The sequence below is a fragment of the Piliocolobus tephrosceles genome, chromosome 7, assembly GCF_002776525.5.
Source record: "Piliocolobus tephrosceles isolate RC106 chromosome 7, ASM277652v3, whole genome shotgun sequence".
NCBI classification, from domain to species: domain Eukaryota; kingdom Metazoa; phylum Chordata; class Mammalia; order Primates; family Cercopithecidae; genus Piliocolobus; species Piliocolobus tephrosceles.
Window position 1 is genome coordinate 101,957,283 of NC_045440.1, and position 12,713 is coordinate 101,969,995.

The window sequence follows — 12,713 nt, forward strand, 5'->3', positions numbered from 1 at the left end:
AGTATAGTACAAAATTTCAGGTTTATTCAACACTTTCAGAAACATTTTATTTAGGGCATAAATGTTAATGACAATAGAAGCAACCTTTCATGAGAAAAGTACAGGTATTTCTTGGAACTTCCTTAATTCATTCAACAAATGTTTTTCAAGGGCTTACTGGATGCCTACCACAGGATGAGGATACATCCATAAATAAAAAGGCCCAATCCTTGCCCTGGAGAGGATCACTTTCTCCTCATAGGCATGGAATTGGGCAGGGTGGCAGGGGGTGTAGAGAGTAAACATAAAAAGAAAGGAAATGTTATGGTGCAGTAGAAGGTCAGCATTCTACAGGGATGAAAACAGAGCTCAGTAAGAGGTGCTGGGAGTGCCGGGGCCAGGGGATTGGGAGAATGTAGTTTTAAACAAATTGGTGTTGGTAAGCTGCATTGAGAAGCTGGTATTTAGGCGGAGACTAGAAAGCAGTAAGGGGTTAGTAATATGACTATCTGAAGGAAGAGCTTCCCAGGCAGAGGGCACAGCCAGTTCAAAAGCCTCCAACAACGTGCCTGGCATTGAGGAGGAACAGGGAAGAGGCTGTCATGGGCCCAGTGGAGGGGGTGGAAGTGGAAGTAGCAGTGCATAAGGTCCAGGAGGTAAGAGCTAGAAGGACGGAGACCTCATGGGCCATTGAAGGGCTTAGCTTTAATTATAAGCGAAATGAGGAACTCATTGGAGCATTTTGAACATAGAAGTGACACACTGTGACTTAAATTTCTAGAAGATCATTGGCCGCTTTGTTAAAGTAAACTATAGAGAAACAAGGGCACAGGCAAGCAGGGAGACTAGTTAGGAGATGATTACGGTTGCTCATATTAGAGACACTGATGGCTTAGACTACAGTGGTGTCAGTGGAACTGTCAGAAACAGTCAGATTCTGGATCTACTTCTAAGGAAAAGTCAATGAGATTTTCCTAATACATTGAATGGCTAAAAATAGAGGCATCAAGGATGACACCCAAATTTTTGGTCTGAGCAACTGGTAGGATATGGTTGCCATTAACTAAGATGAGAGAGACTATCTCCAAGTTCAGGAGGAAAGATCAAGAGATTGGTTATAGACATGATAAGCTGAGATGTCATTTAGACATCTAAATGACCGTGTGGATAGGTAGTTAGATACACAAGATTGGAGTTCAGCGGGGAGCTCCAAGCTAAGTGTATACTTTGGAAGTCATCAACATATAGATGGTATTTTAGGTCATGAGACTGGATGAGATCCCCAAGGAAGTCAGTGAAGATGGGGGTGAGAAGAGGACCAAGGGCTGAGCCTTAGGCACTTTAAGAGGTCAGGGAGAGCAGGAAGATCTCCATAGGTAACTGAGGACGAGTGGTCAGAGAGGTAGAAGAGCTGAGAGAAGAGAGGAAAGAAAGTATTTCCAGGAGGAGGGAGTTGTCAGCTTGTTAGTATGTCAAGTAAGCAAAAACCTGAAAGTCCATCATTTGATTTAGCCAAATGGAAGTCACTGATGACCTTGACAGGAGTTGTTTTATTAGGCTGGGGATGGGGGCACAAAAGGCTGCTTGGAGCAAGCCTTAGAGAGCAGGGAAGGAGAGGAGTTGGAGACAATGTGTATAGAACACACTTCAGAGTTTCTATATAGAGAGGATCAGAAAAATGAGTGGTAGCTAAGGGAGAGTGGAGTCATGAGGGATTTTTTGAGCTGAGAGATGACAGCATGTTTACAAGCTGCTAGTAATGAAGAAAAAGATGATGGAGGAAAGGGGTGTGAGTTGCTGGAGGGATGTCTTTGAGTAGGTGAGAGCAGAGTGATTTAGTGCACTTTGGAGGGGTTCACCTGAGACAGAAGCAAGGGTGGTTCCACCCCAGAAATGGAGATGGAGAAGACCTGAGCATGGACTCAGGTATGGTTGGTGGGCAGTTGTGGCAGGAATTCCTGGTAACTTTTCTTCTGCTCACATGACCTTTTCAATTTAGGGAGTCTCAGTTACTTTATTCTCTCTTTCTGTCTTGTGATCATCATGATAGAGAATTAATACACAAAGACCAGAGGGATTTTGGAGTAAAAATCTGGTGTTGATAAGGGAAACATACAGAAACATGACAAGAGCTTATAATAGTCCCATTGGGAACATTTCCCAATACTGTTGGAGTGTGACAGGCTCCGTCCAGACACAATGTCCTGAAAGTTGAGTTCTTATTTGTTTCTTATGAGAGTCTGATATCCCATCAGGAGGTATTTAATAGGGTACTGTCATTAAGAAAGAAAGCAGAGAGAAAGAAAAGGTGAGTGGGGGAGACTAATGTTCTTGTCCCTTTCTCCTCTAGAGCCCAGGAGAAGATTGTTACATTCAAAATGTTTATCACTCAGTTGAGTCTGGCAGTGTTTGATGACCTCACCCACCACAAAGCATCACCTGAGCTTCTGAGACTCACACTGGACAATGTTTTTCTCTGCATGGCCCCGGGAGCTGGTCCCCTCCCTGGGGAAGAGCCTGCGGCTGCGTTGTTTGAACTTTACTGTGTGGAGATCTGCTGTGGGGACCTGCAGCTAGACAACCAGCTTTATAACAAGTCCAATTTCCACTTTGCTGTCTTAGTCTGCCAGGGAGAAAAAGCAGAACCCATTCAGTGTTCTAAAATGCAGAGTCTCCTCATATCTAACAAAGAGCTGGAAGAATACAAGGAAAACTGTTTTATCAAACTTTGCATCACCTTAAATGAAGGCAAGAGTATCCTCTGTGATATTAACGAGTTCAGCTTTGAATTAAAACCTGCTCGGTTGTATGTGGAAGACACATTTGTATACTACATCAAGACTTTGTTTGACACTTACCTTCCTAACAGCAGGTTGGCTGGTCACTCCACGCACCTCTCTGGGGGTAAACAGATGTTGCCCGTGCAGGTCACACAGCACGCCAGGGCCTTGGTGAATCCTGTGAAGTTACGGAAACTGGTGATCCAGCCAGTGAATTTGCTCGTCAGCATCCACGCTTCCCTCAAGCTGTACATAGCCTCAGACCACACTCCTCTCTCCTTCTCGGTGTTTGAAAGAGGACCCATCTTCACCACTGCGAGGCAGCTTGTGCACGCCCTGGCAATGCACTATGCCGCCGGGGCCCTTTTCAGAGCAGGTAAGAACACAAGCTGAGGGTCTGTGATGAGCTAGAGCCTGGGCAGAAATGACACGCTTGGGGGTAGCACCTCATTTCAAGACCTAAAGAAGCAGTTGGCGAGAGGTAACACACCTGAGCTTTACAGTCACACACAACTGGATCTAAATCTAGAGCCTGCCACTGTTAGCTGTAAGACTTTGGGCAAGTTATTGAACCTTCTTCCTGAGTCTCCATTTCCTCATCGATAAAATGGCTTTGAAGATTTCTGAGAGGATCAGACGAAAGTATGTGAGGTATCCAGCATTTTGCTTGCCACTTAATTAACATTCAAGCAGTAGTAGCTGTTCTGTAAGTTAGAATTTTAGTTCAGTTTAGCAAACACTTTTCTTTAGCACCTTGCAGGCACAGAGCCCTTTCTTAGCAGCCTAGAGCAACCAGGAAAACTAGCCCGGGTCTTCAGTCCCTGGGCCTAAAAGAAGTCCAGTTCTTGTTTATTAGTTTTCTTCATTGCTATTCATGAATAGCAGTAGGTGAGAAATTCAGAGGATTTGTGTGCTCGTAAGATGCACATTGAGCCCTCTCTCTATCCAGTGCTGTACTGCCTGTCTAGACAGCTGGCAAAGGGAAGGCTGTGAGTGTGTCAGCCTCTCCATAGACCTGAGCTCAAAGAGAAGGAATGGCCCTTCCACTCTCTGGGGCCAGGCAAGTGGCCTCTTGCTGAGGGCTGCTGTTTCTCAGGGACTCAGTGGGAAAGGTAAGGATTCCTTCAGTCTGGCTGGAAAAGTCTGCAGGGGCTGGCTTGAACATGCATACAAAATTTTGTAGAGGGACTCCTGTGTCCTAGAGACTGGTGGGTAGCGGGCACAGTGGCTCATACCTGTAATCCCAGCACTTTGGGAGGCTGAGGTGGGAGGATCACTTGAGCACGGGAGTTCAAGACCAGCTTGGCCAACTGGTGAAACCTCGTCTCTACCAAAAATTAAAGTTAAAAAATTACCCAGGTGTGGTGTCGTACACCTGTAGTCCCAGCTACTATGGAGGCTGAGGTGGGAAGATTGCTCGAGCCCAGGACTTTGAGGCTACAGTGAGCTATGATCACATCACTGCACTCCAGCCTGGGTGACAGAGCAGGACCTTGTCCCAAAAAATAAAGATTGAGTGGTGGGAACCATGTGGTCTCAGGGTACATTATGGTAATCAGCATCACAGTGTGTGTTCCTGAGCCAAGTTCACTCTAAAGCAGTTTTAGTTTGATCATTGGGCTCCCAGAAATTCAAGCAAAGAACAGCATCCAGAGTTAGCCTTGTCAGCCCTTTCCAATAAAAAACATGGAAATCTTACTTTCTGAAAGTAACAGAGGAGAAGAGGAGAGAGCCTTTGTTGTATCCTCTTTGTAAAGCTGTACTTTGTGAATGCATTCCCATATCAGATTAAGATTGTAGCAGTAAACGACCTGTGTTATTGCCATATTGGTCAGATTACATTTTCTCCATAATGAAATTCATAGACTTACCAGGGTTATCTAGACTCTTTTATAAAAGATAACAACAAGATCAGGGAGAGGGTCCTGCCACACCTGTTGTCTTGACAGCTTGCACAACAATGAAGAAAACATTTCCCTCTTGCTAAAAACGTATTTAAAAATAAGCAGTTCACATTTCAAATTTAACAGATGGATGTATTTATAAACAATTCCAGAAACTTTCCCTTCAGGTAGTTTTTGCTTTTTCACATAAGAAGCAGGCACGTAGGTTACTGAGCTCCAATCTGAGGCCTGGCAGGGATGAAGGCTCCCATTCAGTCTCTGCGCGACACAGCAGTGCAGTAAGCAGCAGGGAAACTCTACTTGTGGCACCAAGTAACGGGCCGTGCAGCCCGTGTGCTAAAAACGAGCTCTTTGTTTTGGTTTATATTTTTAATGAGCTTTCGCAAGAACATTCTATTTGAATTTTATATAATTCACCTAAAAATCCTCTAAGCTGCCATTCCAATCTCACTGCATACCAACATAAGGGATTCTAACATAGAGGGTCAAGTTTTCAGAGCCTGTTGGAAAGTCTGTTACTAAAAATCTAGGGACAATCTGAAGATCATCTGGAAGAAAGCAGTGATTGCAGGAGTAGGAAATGGGAAGATGCTGGAGGCTCCAGACTCCCAGGTTATCCTTGTCGAGGGAAGGGAGAGAGCTGGCTGCAGGTGGGCAAGTTGCCCACCCACATCTCACTTGGGTCAGAGTGCCCCTGCCTGTCATGGAAAACACCCTTACCTCATTTCTAGGGAAGTTGTGGTATCAACTTGAAGAGATTTTAAAAATAAACAGGCCAGGCTCAGTGGCTCATGCCTGTAATCCCAGCACTTTGGGAGGCTGAGGTGGGCGAATTGCCTGTGCTCAGGAGTTCGAGACCAGCTTGGGCAACACGGTGAAACCCCGTCTCTACTAAAATACAAAAAATTAGCCGGGTGTGGGGGCGTGCACCTGTAGTCCCAGCTACTTAGGAGGCTGAGGCAGGTGAACTGCTTGAACCTGGGTGGTGGAGGTTGCAGTGAGCCAAGATCGCACCACTGCACTCCAACCTGGGCAACAGAGCGAGACTCCATTTCCAAAAACATAAAAAATATTTAAAAATTAAACAACTAAAAAAGGTAGGGGTAGGAGAGGCAGAATGAAAATAAATAGTAATTGGAAATCAGTAACTGACCCTGTCTGAAGAAATGCATGTGGTCTTTATCCTAAGGCCCCTCTCTAACCCAAAGGTTTAGTTTGATAGGAGCCAGGCAGACTCCCTTCTTCAACACAATTTCCAAATGACCGAGCAAAAGATAGATTTGCTATTGGAGGACAATAAAGGAGTACCTTTGGATCTGTCTGCCCTTTTCTGTCCAGCTCAGATGCCACTGAGATGTAGCTCTGGCCTACACATAGCCCTTCTATCAGGCAGTGGCTTCAGGCTTCAAGGATTCCAACCCCACCACAGGGGAGGACCTGCCACTGGCGGGAGGAGGAGGCCGAGGCAGATTCCCACTCCCTCTCTGCACCCGTGGCACCAAACTGAACAGGCCTGTCATGGGGGACACTGCTTGGCCATAGCTACTCTCTTTTCTTCTATACATGGACTCGTTGGAGAGATGGGGAATTAAGATGTTTCTAGACCAACCTTCTGCCGTTAGGTACACCCTTACAGCCATTCAGGGCTAAAGGGAATCTGCTGTTTCTTTACCTCCAGAGAAGGCCCTCCATGGAGGAATATTCCACAGCCTCCTCAGCTCCCTTGCCTACTCTTTGCAGCCTGAGCTCACAGAAGGAAGAGGTGGGTGGGCTTCGGAATTAGGAAAACCTGGGTTGGAAACCCAGCCCACAGGTGGATCATCCAGGGGACTGTGAGCAGTTGGCTTAGTCTCCAAGCCTCAGTCTCCCCCTTTTCCTGCCTGTGAGGCCATGGAAGCAGTACCACCATGTTGCATTCACCTCTGCCTCCTGTGCCTGGTCCATTCCCTGACCCAGGCAGCAGCTCAGTCACCAGCTAACCTGCACTGATTTGAAGGGAGAGAATACTTTTCTTGCAGTTACTGTGAGAATTAAATGTGTTGAATCCCTGGCATCCATAGGGCCTCTCATTTGTAATCTTTATCTTCCAGAAATTATTCCCTCCTTTGCCCTAAGCCCTAGTGTTACCCGAACGTTCCAGAGAAGGGAGGAGGGCTCAAAATTTAAGAACGTCTCTCTCTTCATGGGCTGGGCATGGGATTCTTTGGGACCTTGGCTGTTGTACCCTCACCTTCCCGATCCCCTCAGATCACTGAGCTGAGGATCTCTGTCACAGGACTGCCCTCCTCTTCAGAGCCTGCTGGTAAAGGAGGGGTGGCTCCTACCCAGTCCTGTCCCCACAGCCTTCCCACCGCCAGGCTCTGAGCACCAGGCTGGGAAGGTTGGTGACTTCCCAGAGAAAGCTGTCTTTTCAGACTCCTCTCCTGGCCCTCACTTGCCCCTCCAATTTTGGGGGCCTGTATCCCCAAATCCCCACCCCAGGGAGCCAAGGTAAGGGCAGCGCCTGCGGGACTCCACACACAGCCACGTTCCCATGGAGCAGCAGCGGCTGCGTGGCAGGCCAGCCCAAGCTTCAGGAGGAAAGCAGATCCAAAGCTGCCCTCCTGGGACATGCACAGGTGAACACTCCCCTCTCACTAACCTCATCAGAATGTCCCTGTCACAGAGTTCAAGACCAGCCTGGCCTACATGGTGAATCCCCATCTCTACTAAAAATACAAAAAATAAATAAATAAAGCCAGGCGTGGTGGCATGTGCCTGTAATCCCAGCTACTTGGGAGGCTGAGGCAGGAGAATCGCTTGAACCCAGGAGTCAGAGGTTGCAGTAAGCCGAGACCACACCACTGCACTCCAGCCTGGGCGAAAGAGTGAGACTCGATCTCAAAAAAAAAAAGCACAGTCCTTGTTGCCAGGGTTTACATAACCGGAGCTGGGATTGAAGGGTCCAAGACGTTTGTCTGGCTCTAGCTCTGCTCCAAAGGGAAGCACTCAACTCAGTAGGATTGGGAAAGATCAAAAACAACCCCTCCATTCTTGTCAGAAGTTTGCATCCCCTTTGCGACACACCATTGAGCATCTGGCCACCCCCGACCAGGCATCTCCTCCTATCCTGGTGCCTCCTCTGTCCCGGGGAGGCTTTAGAGAGAACCTCCCGCCTGCAAACACCTGCAGCCCAAGAAGGAGCCCTTCCTCAGGTGGTGGCAGAGTGCGTCCCCAGCACATGGAGCCCTGTTAGCAGGAATATGGGAGGCTCGGGCAAGGCAGTTATATTAAAGCCATTTGTGGGGCCATCAGGGGATCACTTTGATTTATAAAGTATGAAAGCTTGCCATTTATGAATTCACAGGGAATGACTTATTTCCCTTATTTTCTTCCAAAGAAATGGATTACTTTCCCAATTCTAGTGTGAAAAAATGAATTGCAGGGGAAATGGGTCACTGTTTCACAAATGTTGAAAGTTCTGCATTTGTGGTTTCAATCACCCCTTCCCTCTGGTCCATTGCAGGCTGGGTAGTTGGGTCTCTGGAGATTCTTGGCAGCCCTGCAAGCCTGGTGAGAAGCATCGGGAACGGCGTCGCCGACTTCTTCAGGCTTCCGTACGAGGGGCTGACCCGGGGCCCCGGAGCCTTCGTGAGTGGCGTCTCCAGAGGGACCACATCGTTTGTAAAGCACATCTCCAAAGGTAGCGGTTTCCGTTCCTTGCAGTAATGCCTTTACTCCTTCCCTGTTTGTTTGTTTGTTTTTAAGAATGTGCATTCAGACTGCCTCTAGCTTTGGCCTGTTAGCTTGCAGTGAGAGTTTGGATTTATAACAAAGCTCATATATAATGTCTTATGTTTTGAACAGATCAGTACTTGCCTGTGGTGTGTGAAAATGTTTCAGAAACTTCAGAATTTTAAGCCTCCCATTGGGAAAACAAGGATTGGCTCAACTGTTATTCCATGTGATAAACACAGAAATATTAAAGGTGTTCAGGATTTCTGCTAAACATCAGAAACCCTACACTGTGTTGCCTCCATATTTTTTTAAATGTAGATACAGTTGTCATAACTTTCTGAAGGATATGGATGCATTCTGACATGGAAGCAGATTTCGGGGTAACAGCCAACTTTTCTCTAGCACGCCACGTAAACAGTGCCATCTTGCGGCCCAGACAGGTCATCGGGCATGGAGGCCAAAGTGCTTCCCACAAGGACAGTGTTTTAGTTTTATCTGTGTGTTTATTTGCTTGATGTTATTTTGGTCAGCTTGGCAGAGACTTGGGGAACTAACAAGGGCCATCTGAGTCCCCTTTTCTTCTCAGTGGGAGGCAAGGAAAAACAGGGCAAAGGGCTTCTTCCCGTAAAAGGCATCTGACCATAGGCCATAGGACAGGTTGTGGAAGTCTCTGAAAGGCACAAAAGACTTGATCTTGAAATAGGAGAATCCGTGATCCATAGAGGGGGTGAGGGACTATGGGTGGGAGGGCTGGCAAGAGAACAACCAGAGTCATAAAAACAAATTCCACGGACAATGAAAAGGACACTCCCCCAGACCTCAAATCATCTGGGAGGCCTGGGGGCTGAGCTGCAGAAATCCACCCCAGGAGTCACTGGCAGACTGCTCATTCTTGACACTGGAATCTCTGTGGTTCTGTTGTTTTTATGTTAAAATAAGACAACCAACACCTGCTAAATTGAACCTCAGCGGTATTTTCAGCCTACTGACTCACTGAATGTTTTTTACACTTGTTCTCTTCTTCTCTTAGCAAAATCTGTTTGGTTTGTTGGCATCCCTATGTGTGTGCACGCAGGCAGATATTTTTCTTTTTCAGATTACTGGTAAAGATGCAGCTGCAAAAATGACATTGAGCATTTCTTCCTGAAACTGGACCTGCAATAACAGATGAGCTAGTTTGTTAGTGTCCGGATCTGTACATGAAAGTTGCTCAGTTTTGCTCACTGAGATGTGTGCAGACCTGCTAGAGGAATTGTGGCTGTTGTGACCAAATGCTAAAACAGCCTTTCTTAGGAAAACCAGACAGATTCACGGCTCTCACGTGATTTACTCCCTTTATTCCCCTCACTGTTTTTTCAGTTAATATCCTGAATATCAAAATTGCACGTATTCTCCATGGCACAATAATTACATCCTCAGAATGGCAAATGATAAGGTTTAGTATTTCCCCCTTTGTTATTACTGAAGTTATAGGGAGGGAATAAAATTTATTCCTAAAGTTGAAATATTTCTTTATCATCTTTCTAAAACTTAGCAACGTAACTTTACCCTTTAAAATCAGAGCAGGCAGATTTTAACCTTCAAAATTGGGCCTCAATGAAGGCATCAATACTGTTTTAACCACACCTTGACAAATTCAATTGTAGTGAAGGATAGTTTCATGTGAAACTCTAGGCTGCTCTCTGGCGCCTGTGATTCTTACCCTTTGAAGAGTGTCATCACCCCTGTGGGCAAGTGTTCCTCTTTACCTCATCTTCTTTTTAATTTTATTGTGTCTTATTTGAGACAAGATCTCACTCTGCCACCCAGGCTGGAGTGCAGTGGTGCAATTGCAGCTCACTGCAGCCTTGACGTCCTGGGCTCAGGCAATCCTCCCACCTCAGCCTCCTGAGTAGCTGAGACTACAGGTGTGCACCACCACACCCAGCTAATTTTTTAACTTTTCATAGAGACAGGGTTTTGCCATGTTGCCCAGGCTGGTCTCGAACTGCTAGGCTCAAGCAATCCTCCTGTCTTGGCCTCCCACAGTGCTGGGATTACAGGCGTGAGCCACCGCCCCAATTGTTTACCTCTTTTCTTAAGACTTTTTCTTCAAATTCCCTGAGAGGAAGCCACCATCACTTGCCCTGGGCATGTCCAGGAGGGCCCACAAGTGCGCCCGCTGCCTCTGAAACTACTGCCTTGGGGTCCCTCATGTATGTGACGAGGAAGCTAACCCCATGCCCTTGTGCCCTCAGGTACCCTCACATCCATCACCAACCTGGCCACAAGCCTGGCCCGGAACATGGACCGGCTCTCACTGGATGAGGAGCACTACAACCGGCAGGAGGAGTGGCGGCGGCAGCTCCCCGAGAGCCTGGGCGAGGGGCTTCGACAGGGCCTGTCCCGGCTGGGCATCAGCCTGCTTGGTAAGGGGCTGCGGGGCCTCCCACCTGTCTGCAATCCAGCAGACTGAGGTGCAGGGTCTCCCAGGACTGGGCAACCTCGCCTTCTGCCTGGGGATGACCGGGAAATGCTCAGAGAAGCTAAGGCACTTGCTCTGAGTTCCGCAGTGCGTCCCGCTGAGGGCTCACCTGCACAGCCACACATGCAGCACCTGTGTTTTCTTTGTGTATGAAATGTATCTTGGGCCTCACTAAAGTTCTTAAAAGAAATCCTAATTTGATAGGACCCGCTCTAAGCATAGTGGTGTCTGCACGAGGACAGCAGCATCCAGCTGTTTGCTTTCTGAAGAATATGATAGGCAACCCTTCCGAAGCACTGGCTCCCTCACTCCCACACATGCTGAGCCGCTTCTTTTTTTGAGAAGCACTAGAGCAACATGCAAATGTCATGTAAACTTCAGTGAGGAGCCCACTTTGTCCTTTTACTTTTTTGAGATCAGCCTGACTCAGAGCAATTATTGTTTGTAGAGCAGCCAGATGGTATAGAGGTGAAGATTGCTATGCATATTTCAAAATATTACAAATGTTTGAAAATAAGTTGCTTTAAAAAATCTATAAAAAGGAAGCTTCAGAGCTAAAAGCTTGCAGGGCAAGATTTTCAAGGATTTTTTTGTTTATTTGTTTGCAAAGGAATTTAGAACTGTATTGTTTGGCAATGTGCCTGTCCTGCATCTGAGGGAGTGTGCGCCTCCCAGAGATCAAAGTCACCCAAAGCAGTGCAGAGCAAAGGGTAGAAAAGATGAGTTTGAAAGGACTTGCCCTCTCTCTGATCTTCAGTTCTCTACGGAACTCCTCGATTGGCAACTGCAGCCAGCTGAGGCTCTGGGAGGAAGTGGTAAAATGGTACAAGTTCAGGTTAAGTTGCTAGAAATTATATAGGTAAAAACATTCAGTGGTGTGGGGCACGTGATATGTGGAAACTGGGAAGCTGGTGACCTGTGATAAACAAGCTGGGTAAAGGAGCAACCTTCTTGCTTAACTCAGTAACCCAAAGGTGATGGGGACTCCTTTGGGGAAGGCAGCGTGGCAGGGGACCCTGCCCTCAGAAGCCCCAGACCTCGGGCTAGGCTGTCAAAGTCCTTTCTTTGTGACCTCGGAGAAGTTCCTTTCTGAACCTGAGTTTTTATTTTGTATATTGGGCCTGGTGATACCATTGTTAGAAGTAACAGTGGGTAGTTATATGGCAGCCACCATGCTCATGTTTGGTAAACAGCACCTATCATTATCATAGTATGGTAGCAAATGAACTATAAGAGTTGCCTGGTTTCCAAGAGTGTCTCCGCAAAAAGAAACATCTGAGCAATGGCAGGAATATTTTCGCTTAATCTAATGGATTAAGTGGCTGTAACCAGAGGAAGTGACAATGAGGTTATATTGAGGATCTCAAGGTCATTGTTTTGCAACTCTGGACCTGCTGATGCTATTAATTGGAGGCTTAAGTACCACTACTCTGGGGTTGAGAGCTTCCCTGTCTCCAGCCCAGCCCCTCTGAGAGAGAGAGAAACCGACCCACCCACCCCTGGGCTGGGTGGTGTGTGGCTGTCTCCACCCCAAACCCGACTCCCTTCCCGCCCAAGGGTTCCAGTCTCTTCCCACTCAGAGAAGCCCCAGCCAATGCTCCGTTTTCAGTGTGTAAGATTGTACCTGATGGGAAAAATCAGTTGTGTGAGGAGTCAAGAATCTGTCCCAATGAGGTCATCTTTCTGGGCGTGGGTCCTGTTGACAGGGTAGGTCATAATGCTCTGATCTTTGCTGTAGTCATTGTGTCTTGCATATCTTTATCCATGTGAGGGAATTCATTTTTGGAAACTGCAGTGGGCTCATGGGGTCTTTGTGCATATCTGGTCATTTCCAGAAGATTATTAATTCTTGGGGTAACATAAACCTCC

At 47.0% G+C, this 12,713-nt stretch overlaps 1 protein-coding gene across 1 annotated transcript in view; it reads left to right on the top strand.

The window, feature by feature from the left end:
- The window catches only part of LOC111520902 (vacuolar protein sorting-associated protein 13B), an 883,038-nt gene that overhangs the window by 856,489 nt on the left and 13,836 nt on the right, over positions 1-12,713 (top strand). Inside the window, exons 56-58 of the mRNA XM_026454936.2 lie at positions 2,330-3,135; positions 8,169-8,345; positions 10,618-10,788. Coding sequence (XP_026310721.1) covers positions 2,330-3,135; positions 8,169-8,345; positions 10,618-10,788 — 1,154 coding nt within the window. The remainder of the gene's footprint in view (positions 1-2,329; positions 3,136-8,168; positions 8,346-10,617; positions 10,789-12,713) is intronic.